Here is a 21,122-nt window from a genome sequence, read left to right on the forward strand (position 1 = left end):
AGCAGCATATATGTTGCTGAGGCAAAGAAAATGAAGCTGAACACAAGAAGAAAGTGAAAAATCAAATGTCTGCCTTCAAAAAAGTACACTTTTAGAATGAATCACTCAGAAATTATAAGCCTTAAGCAATTCATTATACAACATCTTGACCATAACCTGACCCAAAATATTAGAGGCATCTTATTGGACTCCAAATTACTCATACAGTACAGGCCAAAAGTTTGGACACACCTTCTCATTCAATGTGTTTTCTTTATTTTCATGACCATTTACGTTGGTAGATTCTCACTGAAGGCATCAAAACTATGAATGAACACATGTGGAGTTATGTACTTAACAAAAAAAGGTGAAATAACTGAAAACATGTTTTATATTCTAGTTTCTTTGCTCAGATTACTGCTTTGCGCACTCTTGGCATTCTCCCGATGAGCTTCAAGAGGTCGTCACCTGAAATGGTTCTCCAACAGTCTTGAAGGAGTTCCCAGAGGTGTTTAGCACTTGTTGGCCCCTTTGTCTTCACTCTGCCGTCCAGCTCACCACAAACCATCTTGATTGGGTTCAGGTCCGGTGACTGTGGAGGCCAGGTCTCTACTTTTTGTTAAGTACATAACTCCACATGTGTTCAATCATAGTTTTGATGCCTTCAGTGAGAATCTACCAAGTTAAATGGTCATAAAAATAAATGAATGAGAAGGTCTGTCCAAACTTTTGGCCTGTACTGTGTGTGCCATTTGAAACTGTAAAATGCTTTTGTTTCACTCCAACTATTAGAAAAGTTAAAATATAATAAATGTATAAAAAAAATGTTTCTTTTATTTCATAACTATATGTAATTATAGTGATAAAATATAATAACATATATAATAGCATTATAGCATCTAATGTAATAATCACAATTTCAAGTTAAAACTGGATCAGATTGCACAAGAAACCTGTTTGCACAACAAAACAATATATGAATCCATATAAAGAGCGCCCCCTAGGGTGCACTTTCTTTGTCATATCTGGAGAGTTGTGAAAAATGCACCGTTCCATTGGTCTGTGTGGACGAATGACGACTCGTTCAACACATCAGAGACTGTAGAACATCCCTCACCAATTACAAGGAGCCAAACACAGTACAGGAAGGGAGGAAGCAGTGACACGACCAATGGTCAAAAAGAGGGGGAACACATTTAACGTGAGCCAGAGCCATTGTTCTTCCTGTTGGTTGATAAGCGAAGCTGGTCTTCACACTTCTCACATGTTCTCATTAGTGTATGTAGTGCATTGTATTAGTATAATTATCTTCTTTTTTTTTTTTTTATTGCGCATTGCACTCCACACACACCTTAGAAAAAAGGGGGCACAGGGCTGGACACACATACAAGCACCTACATACGTTTCAGTCACCAATCCGCCCACACCAGCATGTGGAGCGCATGCAAACACACACAACCAAACAAACGAAACCGGAGTCGTGACGTACAACCGTACCCGTGTGGTGACCCTTTGCTCACTTCCTCATCACTGTGTGGCCTTAAGTTTATATATCTATATTGTTATTATTTAATTATGAAAACAGATTTCCTTAAGTCAAATTCATGGGGAAGCTGTGACCAATCACAGTGTTTGCCCCATCTAAGCATCACCAAGAACCTCAGGCACATGCAGAGCATCCATGGGAATGTATTCATATGAACTATGTAAAGCAATAAACAATTGCACACTCACTTAGAATTTTTTATTCAAATAGTGATAACCTTCTGTTTATAAAATAACTTATTCATTCACTGGCACACTTGATTTGCAGTTTGTGATCAATCACTGTGTATGAGCTCACAACTAATTTCCTTCTAAGGGGTCAAAGGTTAAAAGTTGTTTGGCTCACCGGACGACATGCATACAGAAAAAAAAAAGCCACCGTTTCAGTTCCAGGCCACTTTCGTAAACGTAAACTTTTCTTTAACAGAGACAGGCGTACTTTAACAAAATATGGGACAGGCAATGATTAAGCATAATAATATATATAAAAAAAAAAGACAAGGCATAACAGAGCCAAAAATTGAGGAGTATTCATTAGGAGAGTAAAGAGAAAAAAAAAAAACTCCTGACATTTGATACTGGCAACATGATGAACACAAAACCATCCTCTCTGCATGAGTACTAAAGCTTTAAATCAGGCCAGAGGTGAATAGTAGATCATCTGAAGGTAGAAAAAAATAAAGCTTTTTACACTGCATGCAGTAAAAACCTAAAAGCTTTACACAGTTAACAGCTATACGTGAAAAAATGGCCCTCCATTTAATCTTGAAGGTAACCGGCAGATTTGTCAGGATCTGTGTGTACGAGAGATGCAAATGAGAACCAAAGAGGAAAATGTGTGTGACAAAACCACAACAGAGCAATTGTTGTTTGCAAATGTGCATCAGATCACAGAACAACCAAAGTAGAACAGAATATGACAGTTCGGTGAAACTAATCACACGCATACGCACAGTGATTTCCAGCAATACAGGGTGTGAGTTTAAGACAGGCCAGCGTCGCCGCCCCTCTGAGAGCTGTTTACTCTCAGCACCATCCAGCCACATGCAGCTGCACGCGCTCAGTAGGACGCTTGCACCGTGTCAACGTGGAGAAACAGGCATCTGTGTTCAGCCCAGAAGGTCTTTTCAGAACAATATTAAAGGATTGGCTCTCTTTGGCTCACATTTGTCGGGTAAAAGGAACAGTCCTGGCTCCGGGGACGGAGCCTGGCCCATCGGCGGCAGCAGCAGCAGCAGCAGCAGCAGGTGCAGGGTCGTCCGCCATCAGACCACCGGCAGTGGGATCAGGTGACTGTCTCACAGGCCTAAGGAGTGGCTGGTGTGGTATGGACCATTCACCTGAAACCAGAGAGCAGGAATAAAATATAATGATTCATATAACAGTAATTATTAAAACTGTAGTTACATTACTGGTATAATTGGGCTGCAATGTAAGATTAATAGTTCATCCTCTGATAGAATATATTACTTTGGCCAGTAATTTGGTCACCTCGTCAGTCTACTGCTCACCATGCTCATAAGGGAGGGATTAAAGGCTACAGTACACAAAGTTATAGTTAGTTTAAGCGAAAGGCTAAAATTAAACCAGCTCTAGTTATGCCGAATCTACTTTAAGACCTATATCTAGTCATGTAATATGTAGAATGTGAAGCTGATACGTCGCCATCCTGACTTTTACTTAGTGCATCCACCAAAGTAGGCCCACCTGGTACCAGTTTTCTAGTGACTAAAGGTGCAGGTTTATTTACAGGGTGTAAAAGACTGAAGAAAACCACCATTATTTGGCATCAATACCCAGCGTTGGTTAAAAAAATAAGCAGTCATCCAAGTCTGATCCCAATCCTAACAGCGGCAATCACAGGCATCAGTACATACAACAGGTTTAGACGGGCCTCACGCCAAACTGCAGCAACGATGCTCCGCTGGCATCCACGTCCAACACAAACCTTCTCACCATTCCCCCCCTCCAAAGTATGGTGCCTCTTTTCCCTGGACATGTCCTCGTTTTGAGACACTGCATCATTAAACATTTGCACGTCTTGGGCATCATACATTTTCAATCACCTTAACTGAAGTATCGCTAGTGCTCACCCACACATCACCCTGTCTCTGCCCCAATCTACCACAATGCAGTAAAAAGCATTAGGCTCATACATACATACTCAGTGCATGATGTGTAGTGAGTAGGTGGACGGGCGGCTGCCGTACGGGCAACAAACAAACATGGTCTTGCAGCTGAAAGGGTGTCCACACTTTTTACATCAGCTCATTTCCATGAATTCATGTTTTATTTAATTATCTTGTTTTTTTCTATCACATATTTTTGAGAGAAATTAATTAATAAATTGGGGTGACATTAAGATGAAGATCACCAAAAAAAAAAAAAAAAAAGTAACCGGAATTTTTTTTTTTGCATTGGTCACTTTGAGAAACACCCCGTGGGCTCAACACACTCCAGCTCTCGTGGCCCGATGACGTGACACGCAATACACAAAACAGATCCTCGGGGCGTGGTCTTGCGCCAAATCTCATCAGCTCAATTCAACACGCTGCAGTGTGGAATTGGAGGGAAGGGACATGCCCTCGGGACTCTTTGAGTGTTCTGTAGATTACATTTCTAGAGCCATATTTAATATTAACATTGTGCGAAATAACAGCAACTGTGAAAAATCTTGAAAAAATATTAATAGAGCAACAAGAAAAGTGCAAGTGACTGAGCAACAGGACACCTGGTGGCCAGTGGTAATGGTGACCATAAGCATAAATGTTGGTTAAGCAGCTCTTCCTCCCCACAACCACCAGGGCTGAACCTAGTCCAAAGCATCATTTTTGTACATAATGGCAGTGTACAATGTGGGTAGGATATCAATTTGCTCTACCGATATGCTACTCTTGACAAAGTATGCTGATCTGTTAGATCACTGGCGGAGAGAGACGAAAAAAGCTAAGACAAGTAAATATGACAAAGGGTATGAAGTGCTTAGCTTCATTGTGACTATGGTGGGAAACGAGAAAAGACTGGTATTTTTTTACCGTGTCTAAATAGGTTGGCGCATAAAATTATTGAGAAGCATTGCTCCAGTTTCCATCACCAGAACACAGTTAAACTCAACATGATGTTGTCCAGTTATGTCCTGTTCGTTGTACAGCCGGTGAGGTCGGCTGCCGTCGCAACTGCGCCGACCCAGTTTAGTTTTTTTTTTTCTTTTAAACCTATTTCAACAACACTTCATTGGCAAATTAATGTACTGTATTTAATGTGCTCCATTGAGCACATTAAGTTCAGTAGAGACACTCTACTTACTCTGCCACAAATTTTTTACTTTTCTCTTTATACTTTGACTTCACTCATTTGCACACCCTCACCCTACCTATTACACATATTTTATGTTTTATGTTAAAGACATAAAAGTGTAATATTTGGTTATGTTTGCAATATTTACATATTGGTTCATTGTATACTTGCAATATTTGCAATACTGTGGTCTGTAGCAGTCGCTAAAGCATTTCACTGCATATCATATCATGTATGACTATGTATGTGACAAATAAAATTGAATGAATTTAATTGAGGATACACTGCATATAAACACGCTTAGGAAAGTCAGACTAGAGTCAGTAGATTTGAATAAAAGTGTGATGGTCCCGTCTTGGGTAGGCTGGCTCATGAGACATATTAACAGGCAAGAATTTAAATAATCAAGGATAAGGACGTATTGTGCCTGAGAGCTGTCATTCATTATCATGGGCTCCTCCCATTTTAGATTATAAACACATAATTAAAAGTTAGGTCTTCTGGGCATCAGCTACAAGGACACACAAACCAAAAATTCTCCTCTCCAGATAAGTAGCAACCACACCTTTCTTACTTTTTTGTGTAACCCTGAATACATACTTCTACTTGCTATGTCAAGATTATGGTGCCCCACCATTTAAACAACTGTTTCTACCATCGACCTGGCTTCCACACACACTGTGTAAATAACCTTTACACAAAACTAATTGTGATCAGCTCCTCCTATCTTCCCAAACTTCCACACACCCAGCATACATCTCACACACAGCAGTTGCAGAGGGCCAACAGTCCAAAATCCAACTACGAGAACCACCAAATTGACATCAGAATGTGCTGCAATCACATCCCCAATGGCAGGATGAGTGACTCCAGACTGGTCCCTATCAGATTTATTTATTCTTAAACAAGAACAAGATATCTTTACTTCGCATTATATCTCACTTCTTGGTGGACTGGAGCTGTGACAAGCAGGGCACTGTTTGAGCAAACACATAATGATTCATCCACCAATGCCAATTCAACATCTCATTATACATTGATCAGCCTCACCATTAAAACCACTGATCATCTGTCATCAGGAGCTAATCAGAAGGTTGTATGTTCGAATCCCGAACCGGCAAGGTGCCATTGACCACACACTGCTCCCCGGCGTCTGTCATGGCTGCCCACTGCTCACCAAGGGTGATGGTTAAAAGCAGAGGACACAGTGTGCTGTGCTGTGTTACACAATGACTATCACTTCACTTGCACCTTGACCTTCTCGTACTGGAGAACACGCCCTGTTAACAACTCATTAGGTCTTTATGGTTTGGCCTTCAAGGTGTGGACATGGCCTCGAGAATGTATAGAGCATTTTGGCATTAAAAACTTATATCCACATACTTTTGCCAGTAGAAAAAGCTTTCACTTGATATGTATCTCAAATCTCACTAAAAATGTTTCTCAGGCCTCAGGCCTCAGTGAATATATACTGCTGGAATATATCTCAACATTAGTCCAGATATTTGCTACTGTCCATGGAGATGTTCTTCCTTTGGGTTTAACGGTTGGAATAATAATATTTTCTCTCTCTCTCTCTCAAAAAAAGTATGATTTAATTAGTGAAGGTTTGAGCCAAAGCAACGGGGTTCTAGACAGTTCCAGCTTGTTCTCTCGCATGCAAACCTTGAATTCCCATGCTGCCAACTCTACTTAAAACCGAGTGGGCTTTGCCAGTGCCTGTAGTGACTGCATCCCAAACTTTATGCCCAAAAGCTCCACTTACGAGCGGTATGTGGCAATTCAGACTCAATGTGACTAGTAACCTTAACACAACCCAGACAAAAAGGCTAAAAAAAAATCCACATTGAGCTCTGATGTCAAGTAAAAATAAAGTTCATTAAAGTTAATTGAGAATAATGGCCATCACAATTCCATACACAACTCAGTATACAGCATGTGCCATGGTGACTGAGTGATGAAACACACACACGTAACGAAAAACAATGAATACTTTTAAAGAACTGTGAGACAACAAGCAAATAGAGGACTACAATCCTTTTAATGCAGACCACAAGAAATCTGATATATGAAGGAATACGGTGAAGGCCAGACCACAGTATGATGCATCAGAATGAAAAAAATCACGAGTGAATCCAAACAGCTGAGAAAACAGAAGAGCAAAGAAAGAAAAAAAGCTAATTTCACAGAAAACAGAAACAAATGTTGTCTCCCAGTGGGCCCTTCGGATCTTTCAAGACCTTTATCTTTTCTTACTGATTCCTTACACCGAGGCTTTGCGCATTATGTGAATCTTTCAACTGGCCTTTGACTAACAAAGAACCAAAGCCTGGATCTAAATAAGGAGTCTGTTTCAGTGAGTATAGTGCCAACTGATGCATGTGCAGCTGATCTGTAGATACCTGTGCTGGGATGTAATGAACACAAGACCCAAGTCAGGGTGTCTGATGTACACTCACCCTAGCATCGTACTCCAGGACAAAGGGAGGGATGTCAATCTGCTCAGGCTGAATGCAGGTGAAGAGATGCTGAAGGCTCTCAAGGTGATGAACTTTGTCCTTCATCCCAGACACGCTGAATGTTGTGAAGAACCAAGTAGACACCTAATTACAACAAGGGGGCATGACAGTCAGCATTTGAACATGAAGACAAAAAAACTGACCCTCAAACCAGACATTCTATATTAAAAGGCACAATTTTACCTCAGCACACCATAATTGAATGAAGGTTGTAGCTAATCATGAATGTAAATATTGATTTGTTGACCTGCCAACTTATAAATTCCACTGATATCACTGCAGATCATTAGGTATTTCATAAAATAATGCTGAATTGATTATAGAGCAGCATATTTTTGAGACATCCATGTGATAAAACATTTTTTTTTATTTTATTTCATTTGTGTTTACATATTCAATCATGTAGTTTGGATCAAAATAGGTTTTAAGACTGTTGGGGTGGGGGTGTTACTCTGATCATTTGTGTGCATGTTCACAATTAGGCCATCTATTCCTTATACAATAGAGGATATTGATTGGTCTTTGTACATGAGGACTATGGTATATTTATGTCTATATTTATTTGATCTTTTCTGATCATCGAGGCATGGAATCGATACACTGGCCCAAAGTCTACAAATCACGCTGAATAAGAGCATTAGTGAAATTGTAATGATGCCTATCTACAAAACACATAACTCCTCTTTGGCCTTGTGACAAGTTAAAAAGAACATGTCATGGGTAGAGAATCCTCCCTGCCACACACACACAGATCCTTGAGTCACAAGCACCTCAAAGACAATTATGCAAATCGCTCAGAAGCACTTAAAGCCCGTTTTGTTTATTATAATTTAGCAACCCACCATGAGCGCATCTCACACCTACACGTCTCCGGCAGCCTCCTGCATTTTCCTGAGCAAAACGCCTTTTAAAAGATTCATCATCGTCTGCGTAATTGCAGAGCGGTTTTAATTCCACCTTTGGAGAGCATGGAGCTTAATTGCGAAGTTATTACGCTAAATATGCAAATGGAGGCAGCGACTGGGTAGAAGTGAACACAGACGAACACACCACACACTTTCTTTCTATCTATGGCTCCTTTTACAAGCAAGAAAGCGTGAACTCAGCTATGAACTTTGTACTGAAATACAAAAATGACTTGTTGCGGTTAAACCCTTCAATGTAATGAAAAGAGAGATTGAGAACGTGAACTATTTCAAACGAGAGGTAAACTGTAAAAATGAGGTCTGAGTTACCTTGGATCGGAACGTTGGATGGACAAAGTAAAAGGCCTTCAGGTTCCTCTTAAACCTGAAAAAAAAAAAAAAAAAAAAAGTTAACATATTGCATGGCACATGTTTCACTACTTTCAAACTGGCACTAAACGCGGCGCTATGCACCAAGGTCATGGCTTCAAGGATAAAGTGAGAAATCTTTTTTTTTGTAAATCTTTAACGATTTTTGTGCATGTGCCGAATTGACTGTGTGGGTTTAAATCAACCAGGATGAGGAAGTAGTTTGTATGAGAGCGGTAATTTAGGCTCCTTCCAATTTAAATTAAAAAAAAAAAAAAAAAAGAATTATTAAAGAGCATGTTATGGGTAACAGAAATAATTACAACAAAAAGGTTACCCTTGGTTACCAAGGGTTTCGGTCCCGTTTCATGTATTTATTTTGTTAAATCCTGAGGACGCCCTTGACCTTACATTAGCAGACAAACCCCACAGCCCACACTTGCAGGAGACATGCAGAACTAGTTTGAAAAACAAGGCCAACAGTAAAGACACGATACAGTTAAACCATAAACATATCTTAAAAAAAGTCAGTCCAACTGCATCCTGAACATGCGCCCCTCCCCCAGTCCAAGACACAAACTCTTTTCCAAAACAGACATTTTTAATAAAAATCACCTCTGGCGGCGTCCAAAACCGGCAGAGTGTTTACAGCATGCGAGGGACACATTCATCAGCTGCAGCCCATTCCCACGACCGACCATCTACCTTCCCCCTCCCACTTGCAAATCTCGCTTTTTCATGCAATCAGACCATCCGTGTCAGCCGCACAGCAACGGCGGCAGCGTCCAAGCATTAGAACGCCCCCAAAATGAAACCGGAGACCTAGAGAGGCACCTTAACCCATAATGTTCAAACCAAACAACTGAAGTAAACGTTTTATTGTTTAGAGAGATGCAGGATCCACCAATGGCTTTTCCACTGGACTCAAGGGAGGAAGCAAGTTAACCACAACCACTTGTCAGGTTAACAAGTGCCTGGACTCGCCTGTCTCTGATGGAGATGTCAGAGGGGACTTTTCTCAAGTTTACGGATGTGTTTTGGGTCTGGGCCTCCTGGGTCGAACTGGTGAGGTCAAAATTAGGACATCGTTCTCCTTCTCCAGCCCTCAGTCTCCCTGCCTGAAGGATGGATTGATATTTCCCCTTCAGGCACTGGGGGATTTACAGCAGGGAGACTTGTGGGCCAAAACCAGTGGCCAACTTCGGGAAGTGAACATGTAGAGCACAACATTAGAGAGAAAGTGAGAGTGAGTGAGTGAGTGAGAGGAAAATGTAGAAAGGAAGCTGTGTGTGAAGCCTTTGTGACATTGTGGCCGGTGTGGCTGGACCTCAAGGTTTATTTTGAGGATGCTGAGACGTTTTTTTTCCTCTCAGTCTTCACGCAAACAGTGGATGCCCCAAGTCAACATGATGGATGGTTCGCTGCATTGCCGCCATTACGCTTTCAACCGCCAGTCAAACAGCCTGCTAAAGGCCAAGAAAAAGCCCAGGCAGAGGGGTAAGAAAAGAAAGAAGCGGGCGGTCCTGCCAGCAGCAGAGTTCACGTCGCCCCTCTCTATACGCTGACCTTATAATTACTGGGCCGACTACAAAAAACATTGTCTGCAGTGAAACAGAAGAGGCTGTCTGGCTGCTGAATGTCTCTGTAAGAGTTGGTGGCTCAGATTTAAGATGAGTCCCGGCCAACGGCATCGCTCCCGGCCAAACCCAACTTCGCTTTTCCGAAACGACACCAAAGAAAAATTCATTTAATGTCCTTCTTCCCTTGTTCCTTACGGTAAACCATGTGTCCCGTTGGCTGTGTTTATGCCTGTGGATTACAGGCTAATATTCCTGGGTGCCAGACCACCATGGTTTGTGAAGTGAAGCCCCGGAAATGGGAGGACATATCGGGTTAACAACACAATTCACGAGTCCCAGAGGTGAGATGGGGGATTAGTTTCTCCCTCTGACAGGATGAACAAAGATTTGACTGGCGTTCACTTTGACGTTAAAAGTAACTAATTCACAATCCACACACACTTTTTTCATAGTAGAGGTAGGGGGTAAAAAATGACTGTGGGGGTAGGGGTATGGGGTAAAAAGTGCTAGTGGGGGTAGTGGGATATGAGGTAAGAAGCAACTTTGGGGGTAGAGGTATGGGGTAAAAAGTGTCTGCCGGGTTAGGGGGTAAACAGCGACTGTGGGGGTAGGGGTAGGGGTAGGGGGTAAAAAAACGACTGTGGGAGTAGAGGTATGGGGTAGTAGCCTAGTGGGTAACATACTCGTCTGTGAATCAGAAGACCCAGGTTCAAATCTCACTTACTACCATTGTGTCCCTGAGCAAGACACTTAACCCTGAGTGTCTCCAGGGGGGGACTGTCCCTGTAACTACTGAGTGTAAGTCACTCTGGATAAGGGTGTCTGGTAAATGCTGTAGGGCGTCTGGTATATGTAAAAAGTGCCTGTCGGGGTAGGGGGTAAAAAGCTCCTGTGGGGGTAAGGGGTAAAAAAGTGCCTGTCAGGGTAGGGGGTACAAAAGCAACTGTGGGGGTAGGGGTATAGGGTAAAAAGTGCCTGTTGGGGTAGGGGAATGGAGTAAAAATCGACTGTGGGGGTAGGGGTAGGGGGGTTAAAAGAAACTGTGAAGCTGAGGTAGGGGATAAAGAGTGACTGACTCACTTGGCGTCAACAACGTCATAGAGCTTCTTCAGGAAGTCTGAGTCCAGATGGTTGTGTTCGGCAGTCAGTGTGTGGAAATACACAATCACATACTCCTTCACTGTGATGTGGTCCATGACATGGATAAAGTACAGCAGGGCCTACACAAACACAAAGTAAAAAAAAAAAAACATTTAATTTTATTTGAAATCCACATTTTCATGCAGAGATGATCCAAAACATTTCACACATACATTCATTTTGAGAGATCCTCAGTGAATATAATGAAATGTTCCTTTTTTGCACCATTAGACAAAGATTTTTTCAATTTTCAGGTTCTTCAAAGGAGTTCAACACAGGAACACGACTGTTGGAAAACCATCCCCATTGTCTGATTTAAGGTCAGTGGGAGAAGCAAAGAGAGTGAAATGCTGCCATTCCAATAACAATTTCACCACTTAGAACGGTTCGAGTTGAAACACTGATTTGTTTACAACTTTATTTGGTTTTCTGCATAACCTTGCCTGTTGCCTGTCATAGTTGAGGCTTTGGTTTTGTTCTTTTGCATAAAAATATTCAGAACAAAAAAGACAACCAGAAAAATCTTTGTGTGTCGACTGGTAGGGTAGGAAAAGAAAAAGATCAAATGTCTCCACATAGCTCTGCAATTTTGTGCTCAATATCTAATGTCATCTAAAATAATTTTTCCATCTGCAGACTTTGGCTAACAGTCACTGGTTTTCCTCGCATTTCCTAATAAACTGTATACGAGTTTCACAGGAAAACTGTAATGGTCTGAACTGCACTCAAGATCCCCTACCTTCTCCATGTCAATTAGGGTCACTGGGATGTTCCTTCCTACAACCACCATCACGGTCCTGCCACACATGTCCACACCTGCCCAAAAAACAGACTTAAAACAACTGGTCAATAACACACACACATCCCAGTTGCGAACATGATCGGTCAGATCCCCTGTGTTTCTGCAGTTGTGTGCACTGTGTGAGGATGGGAGATGGACAGTAGTTGAATAAGGTTTTGTGGACCCCCGTCTGGAAGTGTTCAGCAAGGAAAAACAGAGGAATTCTGCCCTCTGTTGGTCAAAAGCTGGATATGTAAAAGGTGCAAGTTCACCTGAAGTGAAAGTGAAGTGATTGCCATTGTGAAACAGAGGTTTGGGCCACCAACAGATTTATTGAACCAAAAAATGACACACTGCTCTTTAAAAATGACAAATAAAACAAACTTAAGCGACATAAACATAAACTGGAAGTATAACGTAATGATGTGAGTTTACGCATTCTGTAAATGTACTAAACACATAACTGATGTCATTTTTTCCCCCAAATACTGAAAACCAATAAGTTCAAGCATGGTGTGCAAACTGTTTTTGATTTGCGGGTAAGGGGTAGGGTTAGTTCTGCTCTTTTTTTGGCGGGGAAGGTAAAACATTCAAACAACAACAAACAAAACACTTTAATCAAGTGTGGGAACTACAGCCAGTGTCTACAGATTTCTCAAATCCGGTCGGACAAGGAAAATAGTTTGGTGGTGAGGGATCATGATGGCAACTTGGATTTGCATACAGGAAGAGGAGGACAGATTATACAACACATCCTCAATGAAACCCACCTGTCTGGTATAATGCTTTCAGTGCTGCTATATCTGACAGGTCCTCTGCACGAGCTCTGCCCAGCCAGCGGTTGTAGCTGCAGGAATGAAACAAGTGTATAAAAAGATCATGAGAAACAGTACTGAACCTATGGACTAAAATGTTGTGCATAACCCTGAAATAAACACGGATGATTTCAGGAGAACCGGCATATTCAACCCTAAAGACATTAAGATGTGTTTGCTCGTTTTTTATTTATTACATGTGCCTTACAACAGAGAAGGTCAGTTAGTGAACTAGGTGGAGATAAGCCTGGTTTGAACAATTTCATACATTTTATTTTCTACCATTCAAGACCGTAATGTCATTTTGCATTGATATTTTTTTATTGCATTGATAAACATTTAAATAAACAAGTCATTGTGAAACATAGCACAGCACATGGTGCACACAATAAAATGTGTCCTCTGCATTTAACCAATCACCTTTGGTGAGCAGTGGGTGGGGACGGTGCTTTGCGGTTCAGGATTTCAACCGGCAACCTTCCGATTACAGGTCACCTTCCATATATATTCAATTTTAATTGAATATATATGCCTGGCCCACCCTTTCAGCAAAGTCTTCTTTGCTGACATGGGGGAGAGACCTTCGGGTGACTTTTACGATGCAGGACACAGTCTCCACTCTTTTCAACTGCAGATATAATGGAAAAGAGGAGTATAGGAGTATAATCGAGTATAAGCTACTGGGACTACAGCAGAGTACAGCAGGTTGACTAAATATGGAAGACTGGATGTGCAAACATTTTACTCCTAACCCTAACCCTAGGAGTCTCTGTGAGGGGCCAGCAGCAAGATGGGTGTGATGGATGGTAGACAGATCAGTGAATAGGGCCTTACTTCCGCTGGTGCTGCTTCTGAAGGGCCGCTTCAGACATCTGGCCCTGCAAGATGAGCCGGCGCTGCTTGTCCACGTCTCCCTCCATCCGTGCGAACGCATGCGTTCCTACCAGCCCCAGATCAGAGTCCAGAGAGTCCTCGTCAGAGTCTTCTAACAGCGAGAAAATACACAGATTTTATCCCAATACATGCTTTACCTTATGCCCATACTATAGGACAAAAAGCACCAATAGTGAAGTGAAGTGATTGTCACATGTGATACAGAGCAGCACAGCACATGGTGCACACAGTGAAATTTGTCCTCTGCATTTAACCCATCACCCTGAGTGAGCAGTGGGCAGCCATGACAGGCGCCCGGGGAGCAGTGTGTGGGGACGGTGCTTTGCTCAGTGGCACCTTGGCAGATCAGGATTTGAACCGGCAACCTTCTGATTACGGGGCCGCTTCCTTAACCGCTAGGCCACCACTGCCCCAATAGTCACATTACATGGTGTCTCTTCCTGCTCTTCGTGGTTTAAGTTACTTTACACGCTCTGCCAGGTCCTCAACTCAAACATCTTACATCTTATTCTTTTGTACTGCCCCACATCCCGACATCGTCTGTCTTGGGTTTAGAATGAACTCTCACTGCACAGCTCTCCACCGGGCTGCAGCTCCGCCCAATCACACCAGTGAGCGAAAGCGGCATGTAACTGTATACACGACGCTAATGAAGCAGATCCGCCCAACAGAAGAGAACAGAACCATGACGGAAAGCAGACGGCCGTCACATGGCCAGAGGCACGCGCCAGCTTTCAGATGGGAACCAAAAGGCGCAACATGTACCACAGATGGCTCCGGCCATTTCCTTTGATGCGTTATGTTTGAAATGGACCTCGTTTGGACAGTGCCAGGGTGTTACAAGGCCCGGGTCACATCAAGGAAATCAACCGTCTGACTGACTTTCAACCTCAAAACAGGAGAGAAGTAGAGCAAGCAACTGTGTGTGTGTGTATGAGAAGTCAGGCCATGTTATAGCAATGGCAGAGCCCGGCGCATCCAGGCTCCAGCAGAAAGCATTCACAGTTTATTTATATTGGGCCTTACAGACACACAGAGTGTTTGGTTTGGCGGGACACCCCTCTCTGAAGGTCAGCATCTCCGTATGCTGCTCAACTATCATCAAGAACATCAACCCCTGCCCATATTCTGATACAGGAAGTGGGGAGGAAGGGGTCGATTCCTTTAACCAATTTTTCCCAAGATGCAATGTGTGCTGGTGACAGCTAGGCTAGACTGTCCCACGTAACAGTGCTTGGGCCATGTCCTCTGATGGATGCTCAATCATATCATTTTCAGGATATTGCACATTTATGGGCGTTGGGGAGCCGATAATATGAGGCAGAGAGGCGGGACGTCTGCATGACGTGTTCACAGCGGTGCTGAGGTGTTTGACTGCTACTAAAACGCTGTGCAGCAGAAAAACCATAAAAGTCTCGCATATTACATGTTTTTTAAAAAGATTTACCCATAGTTCACTGCCATCTGTTCCACTACAGACCACAAGATAACTGAATCCAGGATATTTGTGGCTTTACCAATCAGCGTGTCCCACAGATTCTCACAACATCGATATTTAAAGATGGACTCAGAGTTCGAATGTTGTTAATATGCCTGGTGGGTTTGAATTTTTCTGATGTGTTTTACTAATAATTATGGTGACTGTAATGAGTTATACCCAGAACACGTGTAAAATATAGTCATGCAAGAAAACATGAAATCATGATTCAAAGGTTTAATCGATGTGTTGACAGTATTCATGCCATGATTTTCAGTGGTTTCCATAGTTGGTTTTTATTACCACTCACCCTCCAGGGTCCCGGGTTTCTCTGCGATGCGGATCTGCCTCTCCGGCACCACCGGCTCCCCCTCCGAATTGCCGATGTCAGCCGGGATGAGGGGCAGGCTGGCCTGCTCCTCGGCCTCAGAGCGAGGGTAGTACAAAGGCATCAGTTTTCTGTACACCGCCTGAGGGCAGACAGGACCAACAAACACAAAGCACACAACGATTCAATCCGCGCACGCAGACCACACACGCATACGTCAGCCAGCAGTGGTCTGGTGTTGCAGGCGTATTTCTATCTTTGATCAGGCTTTGGCATTTCACTGGAACATTTCAACAATCACATGAAAGAGTTCGGCTGTCTTACGCAGCGTGCTCCAAACCAAATGACTTCCTTGGGTTCACTTATTACCAAAATGTCAACAAGGCTGAGGGCGAAATTGTGGTGAATGGGTTCCACGGGAGCGACTGGGAACTGGGTAGACTGGTACACACCTCTTCTGCGGCGGTCACGGCGAAGACCACCATCTCTATACTCTCCCCATGGGTCTCCAGGAAGCGTCGCACCGTCCCTGCATGCAGCACAACAGAGTTCCACGTGAGTCAAGAACCTCAGAACCAAAGTCGGCTGCTGGTGACGGCAACGACAGAAGTTGAGCTAATCCAAAGCCTTAAATCTGCTGGTGGCAAGGAGAACTGGGATTGGTTACATTTTTTGGCTTTGGCTTTGTTTTGCTAAATTATACAATTTTTCTTTTTTTCCTCGTGTTTGATATGTTGGTACCAATATTCTTGGACTGATATTTTGGTAGTCGCCTAGTGAAGAGAAAGTGAAATGATTGCCATTGTGAGACGCTGCAGCACAGCACACTGCCATTGGGCAGCAGTGGGCAGCCATGACAGGCGCACCGGGAGCAGTGTGTGGGGACGGTGCTTTGCTCAGTAGCACCTCAGGATTCGAACCGACAACCTTCTGATTACGGGGCCGCTTCCTTAACCACTAGGCCACCACTGTCCCCCGCTAGGCCACCTATGTGAGTAACACATCCACCAATGAACCAGATGACCTCAAAGTTACAGGTTCAAACTTACTACCTCTTGCTCAGCAAGACACAGGTGTGTCCCTGAGCAAGACACTTACCATAAATTTCAGACTATAGAGAGCACCTATATATATATACATACAAATTTTTATAAGAAAGTAGAAATTGTACATACATTTTTAAGTTTTTTTACATTTTAAGTTTTGCAGCAGCAAAGATGTCCTTCTTCGACAGCCAAACTGATCGCTTCTAACTAGAAAGTCCCATCATATGCATTTCCTCGTGTCATATCCAAGATGAGGGTCTGTGCACAAAGTACACAATGGCTGATCTGAAGAATTAAGTGTAAGTGAGTTTGCCGAAACAGTTTCATTAGTCCACTGTGACCTGACCTGTTTCATTGGCCTGATATGACGAGGTTAAGTGTGTTGGTGGCAGGCCTATCAAAATCTAAAAATTAGCCGCATGGTTGTAAAGGCCGCAGTTCCCGAAGCGAGTGAAAAATTGTAGTTGCTTATATGCCGGAGTGTTTTGGGGGTGGAGGTGGGGTGGGGTGGGTGGGACTGTCAATACTGATTGTGAGTTCTTCTGGATAAGGGCGTCTGATAAATGCCATAAATATAAATATGCTCATGGAAATATGTAGAAAACAGATTAATCCCGACCCTGTTGTTGCACTGTTTGGTATCCAACAACTGGCAATTCATAAAACAAATTAAGCAACACTCATTGCACACACATAAATGCACACACCATCATACATTGCACGACATGCTGTGAAATGTTTAGTGCAATGCCCCAAAGTAGTCATAAACTCAATTACAAATAAGTGTAAAATAAAATTTCATTTGCTGTGATTGTGTTACAGCAGAAAATCATATAACCACAAAATTATGCAGAAATATAATGTGAGTAAAATTAGATAGATATTTAAAAATGTTCTAAACTCCACAACACACACTTGGACAGGCTGAACTTCACTGCTTGGCACATTCAGCACCATGTGACCATCTGAATACTTCCCAAATGACAGTGGGGAACAAACAGCAGCATCTCTGTTACGACAGACGAAAACACGATGAAGGCGCATGGGGCAGTAAGTGGGAAAATGGACGTGTGACTGAGTGGTGAAATAGGGACACGTAGCGTGATTGTGCAGAGGTGAAAGGAGCATTTACATGGCTGACGTGCAAGAAATATGATTATGCCGGCGGGTGACCGGGAGGACGGGGTAACGTCCAATGACTGGAATCCAGTGGCACTTACTCAGAGCGATGTGAGTCGCGTCCTGCAGCGGGTACCCTCTCTTCGCTGTGCTCACCACACAAAAACCTACAGACGCCATCGCCTGCTCCCTGAAGAGAGACGGAGGGCAATAAACAGCATACAACACACAGACAAACTCAATTACATCCATGTACTGAATATTAAGGTTTTATGTTGCCAACAGAGGCACAATTACCTCACTCATTCACACCTCCTCACTGAAGTACGTAAAGCTGTTTAATACTCATCTTACCATTGGTTTGTGTAGTGGATGTGTCGCAAAATACAGAGAATATGTAACATTTATCTGAGCGTGTATTAGATCCTACGGCGGTCATCAGGTAGCAATACATATATTTCTAGCCAATGCTGGATTCATGAAGCCGCTCTGTGGTGTTTGGTTTGTCTATTATAGGCTACATTTTGGAAGAAATCCTGCTTCCTATATAGACATGAAGGCTTATTCTACACTATATTTCAACACTGTATACATGACACATAAAAAAAAAAAAGAAGAAGAATGATTTATGTTTTATTGTTATATGATGATTTATCATCATGATTATGAATGCTGCCTGGCTGCTCTGACATCTTACTTGGCGATCTGCATGACGCTCCTGTAGCAGCTGTACAGGGAACTCTCAGCTGCGGTGCGGTACTTTGCCTTGTATTTGGGTCCCACTGTGTGAATAATGTGCCGAGCAGCCAAGTTGAACCCTTCCGTCATCTTCGCTTCACCGGTCCGGCAGCCTGTTTTCACAGTAGACACACACACACACACACACAGCTTTTCAGTATTGGTAATATTCTGATCATTTGATACTGTTTTTTTTAGCCAACAGACATTAATAGACATATTTCACATTATGAGTAATGAATGAATATAGCATTTGGAAAGTTTGCCATTCTGAATTAAATAAATTATTAATAATAATAACAGCAATAATAATAAAATAACCTTCTTCATGATGTTTCAAAGACATGGATATTCCTGAGATTATGTTCAGGTTTTCCAACATATTATTGACCTTCTACCCAGACAGAGCCAGCCATCATGAAGCTGCATCCTGAGAAACGAGTGGTGAGCGGCCGCAATGACAGCATGGCGCCACCTACCTTTCATTTTGAGCAGCTCTTCTCCGAGCTCGGGTCCGGCGTGGCGGTGGATACTGTCCGAGACGGGGTTCTTGTCTGTTAGCGTCTCGTTGGTAGTGTTGACAACAGCGGTGCAGTTCAGAAGGGCGATGTCACCCTTACTGTAAGGAGGAACAAATGCAGGACTGACAACCTTTCAGATATCAATAATAATAAAAAGAACCAAAACTGAAAAAAAATGTTACAAATAAAGGAGTAACACGTATTGAAGTCTACTCGTCTCCCATTACTCATATATTACTGCTTAATTAAATTGTCTAGATAGAATTAGTCACAAATTGCAGGTTCGGACCCCCTGGCGTCAGTGTGCAGTGGTACTAATCGAGTAAAGAAAGCAAATGAGGAAGCAGCCGCACAAACCCTTGCACCGTGCTGAAATCAGAGGTTTTTTTAGTTGCTTAAATGGTCCTTTCCTCTCTGGTAATACTGACGAGAGGAGGAACTTCTCGGGCAGCATGCTGGGTGAGGGGTATCATGTGAGAACCGCAGTTAAGTGTCTCAACCCAGAAGGGCATGGGCCAATCCGGCACAAAAACCAGGCTCTGTGGCGAGAGCGGGAGAGTCAGCATGGAGCAGAACAGGAAGCTGCCCTCACCGCCACAGATGGAAACAAGCTCTTATCCCGAACAGAGAAGCGGCCGCACGCTCTTTCGAGAGTCCCTTATCTGTACAAATGTAATTTTCTTTTGCTGCTGCTGCCCTCTCAATACAATCTTCTTTCTGTACTTCGCAAGGCCATTTCCACAGAACCTTCAGCGGGAATCATGTGATCGCAAAACAAAGAGGATTTATGCGCACATGGTAATAGAGAAATGTGTAATATTTACAACATCTACCTACATAACCAACACAAAAACCAGCATGAACAATGAGATGAAATATAAGGCGTGTTAGGACTAACAAGAGCACAATCTTCCTGTTGATGTCTTCCCGGTGAGGGAAGGGTGAGGGAAAGGACCACTGCTGGTTGGAGAAGCTGTCGTCCTCCAGGCGCGAGTCCACCACGTCCCCGTCACCGGATCCCGCCGGCTCGTCCCAGCTGGCCAGGGTCTGGACGTCCACGAACTGCGACGGCGCTCCTAACGGATCCATGATGCCGTTCTGGTCCCGCACCGCACTGACCGCACATGCAAAAAACACAGACAGAACTGAGAGGAGCATTAAAAGCTTACAATGCAATTCTGGAATTTATAACAGAAAGAATTTCTGTTAATTAGTCAACAATATGACAATACTATGACAGCTTATCACTTCAGTCATGTCAACAAAACAAAACAAAAAAAACAACGGTGACAAGGCTCAAGTTCAAGTTCTTGTCGGTCGGAAAGGAGGGAATTCGTAAATCTGGTCAGAAAATTCTTCCTGGCAGACAAGGGGGCCTCTGACAGGTCCAAACGGCACCAGGCGAACGTACAGGTTGCGCGAATTAAACACCACCGTGCGGAGAAGGAAGGAGGAGGCGGCGGGCAGGCGAGATACTCACCACCTTCCAACCTTCGACCGGTCAGCTAGCCGCTGCGTCCACGTCGGGGTGAGGGCCAGAAGGGCTGTCACGCCACCGGAAACCGTCTCGGCCAGACCAGGGTCCCCATGCTGTCGAGCAGAACTGGATCTTGGCGCAAGAAACAATTGCAAAACCGCCGTCCACGCACCGCGGTTAGTTGTTAAGCGTGTGTTCCTGGTCACCTGATTCACAACAATGAGCCACCATCACTTCCGCGTCGGCTCTCTCAGGGGCCGTGAATGTAAAGTCATTTTTCGGTCAAACGCACAACGTCTCGATCATGGCACGTCTGAATCAAATGGTTACAGTTTGTAATTATATGTGTAATTACAATGAAAAATAATAACTTTTCAATACATTCGAGGGCTGAAATCTTCACTATTCGGTATTTTCAATTGTTAAGGGAGTCCCTTAAAGGGACCCACATCTAGACCAAACGAATCAATACACATATTTTAATCTTATTAAATTATCACAAATTACACACTATAATTTTCAGACTACCCATATTCTTGTTATTTACTTGTTTTAAATAGAAAATATTGGCAAACGCCGTTCTTATGTGTCT

The 21,122-nt window shown here is 43.1% G+C and overlaps 1 protein-coding gene across 3 annotated transcripts; it reads right to left on the reverse strand.

Moving 5' to 3' along the window:
• Positions 1-1,709: 1,709 nt before the first annotated feature.
• On the reverse strand, positions 1,710-20,774 carry gdap2 (ganglioside induced differentiation associated protein 2). 3 transcript variants are annotated; one of them, XM_028991865.1, is made up of 14 exons: positions 20,534-20,774; positions 19,952-20,167; positions 19,012-19,151; positions 18,492-18,645; positions 17,896-17,984; positions 16,082-16,158; positions 15,612-15,771; positions 13,765-13,912; positions 12,886-12,962; positions 12,074-12,150; positions 11,275-11,414; positions 8,576-8,630; positions 7,281-7,424; positions 1,710-2,864 (listed from the first exon to the last, which is right to left on the reverse strand). In XM_028991865.1, exons 2-14 carry the CDS (start codon positions 20,140-20,142, stop codon positions 2,823-2,825), a joined length of 1,494 nt encoding a protein of 497 aa, XP_028847698.1. In that variant the 5' UTR covers positions 20,143-20,167; positions 20,534-20,774; the 3' UTR covers positions 1,710-2,822. The 3 variants fall into 3 exon arrangements, with proteins under 3 accessions (XP_028847698.1, XP_028847696.1, XP_028847697.1); XM_028991863.1 differs by having other exon boundaries at positions 13,765-13,915; XM_028991864.1 differs by having other exon boundaries at positions 13,765-13,915; positions 19,952-20,171.
• Positions 20,775-21,122: the final 348 nt, after the last annotated feature.

The sequence above is a fragment of the Denticeps clupeoides genome, chromosome 9 (genome assembly GCF_900700375.1).
Source record: "Denticeps clupeoides chromosome 9, fDenClu1.1, whole genome shotgun sequence".
Taxonomy (NCBI): Eukaryota; Metazoa; Chordata; class Actinopteri; order Clupeiformes; family Denticipitidae; genus Denticeps; species Denticeps clupeoides.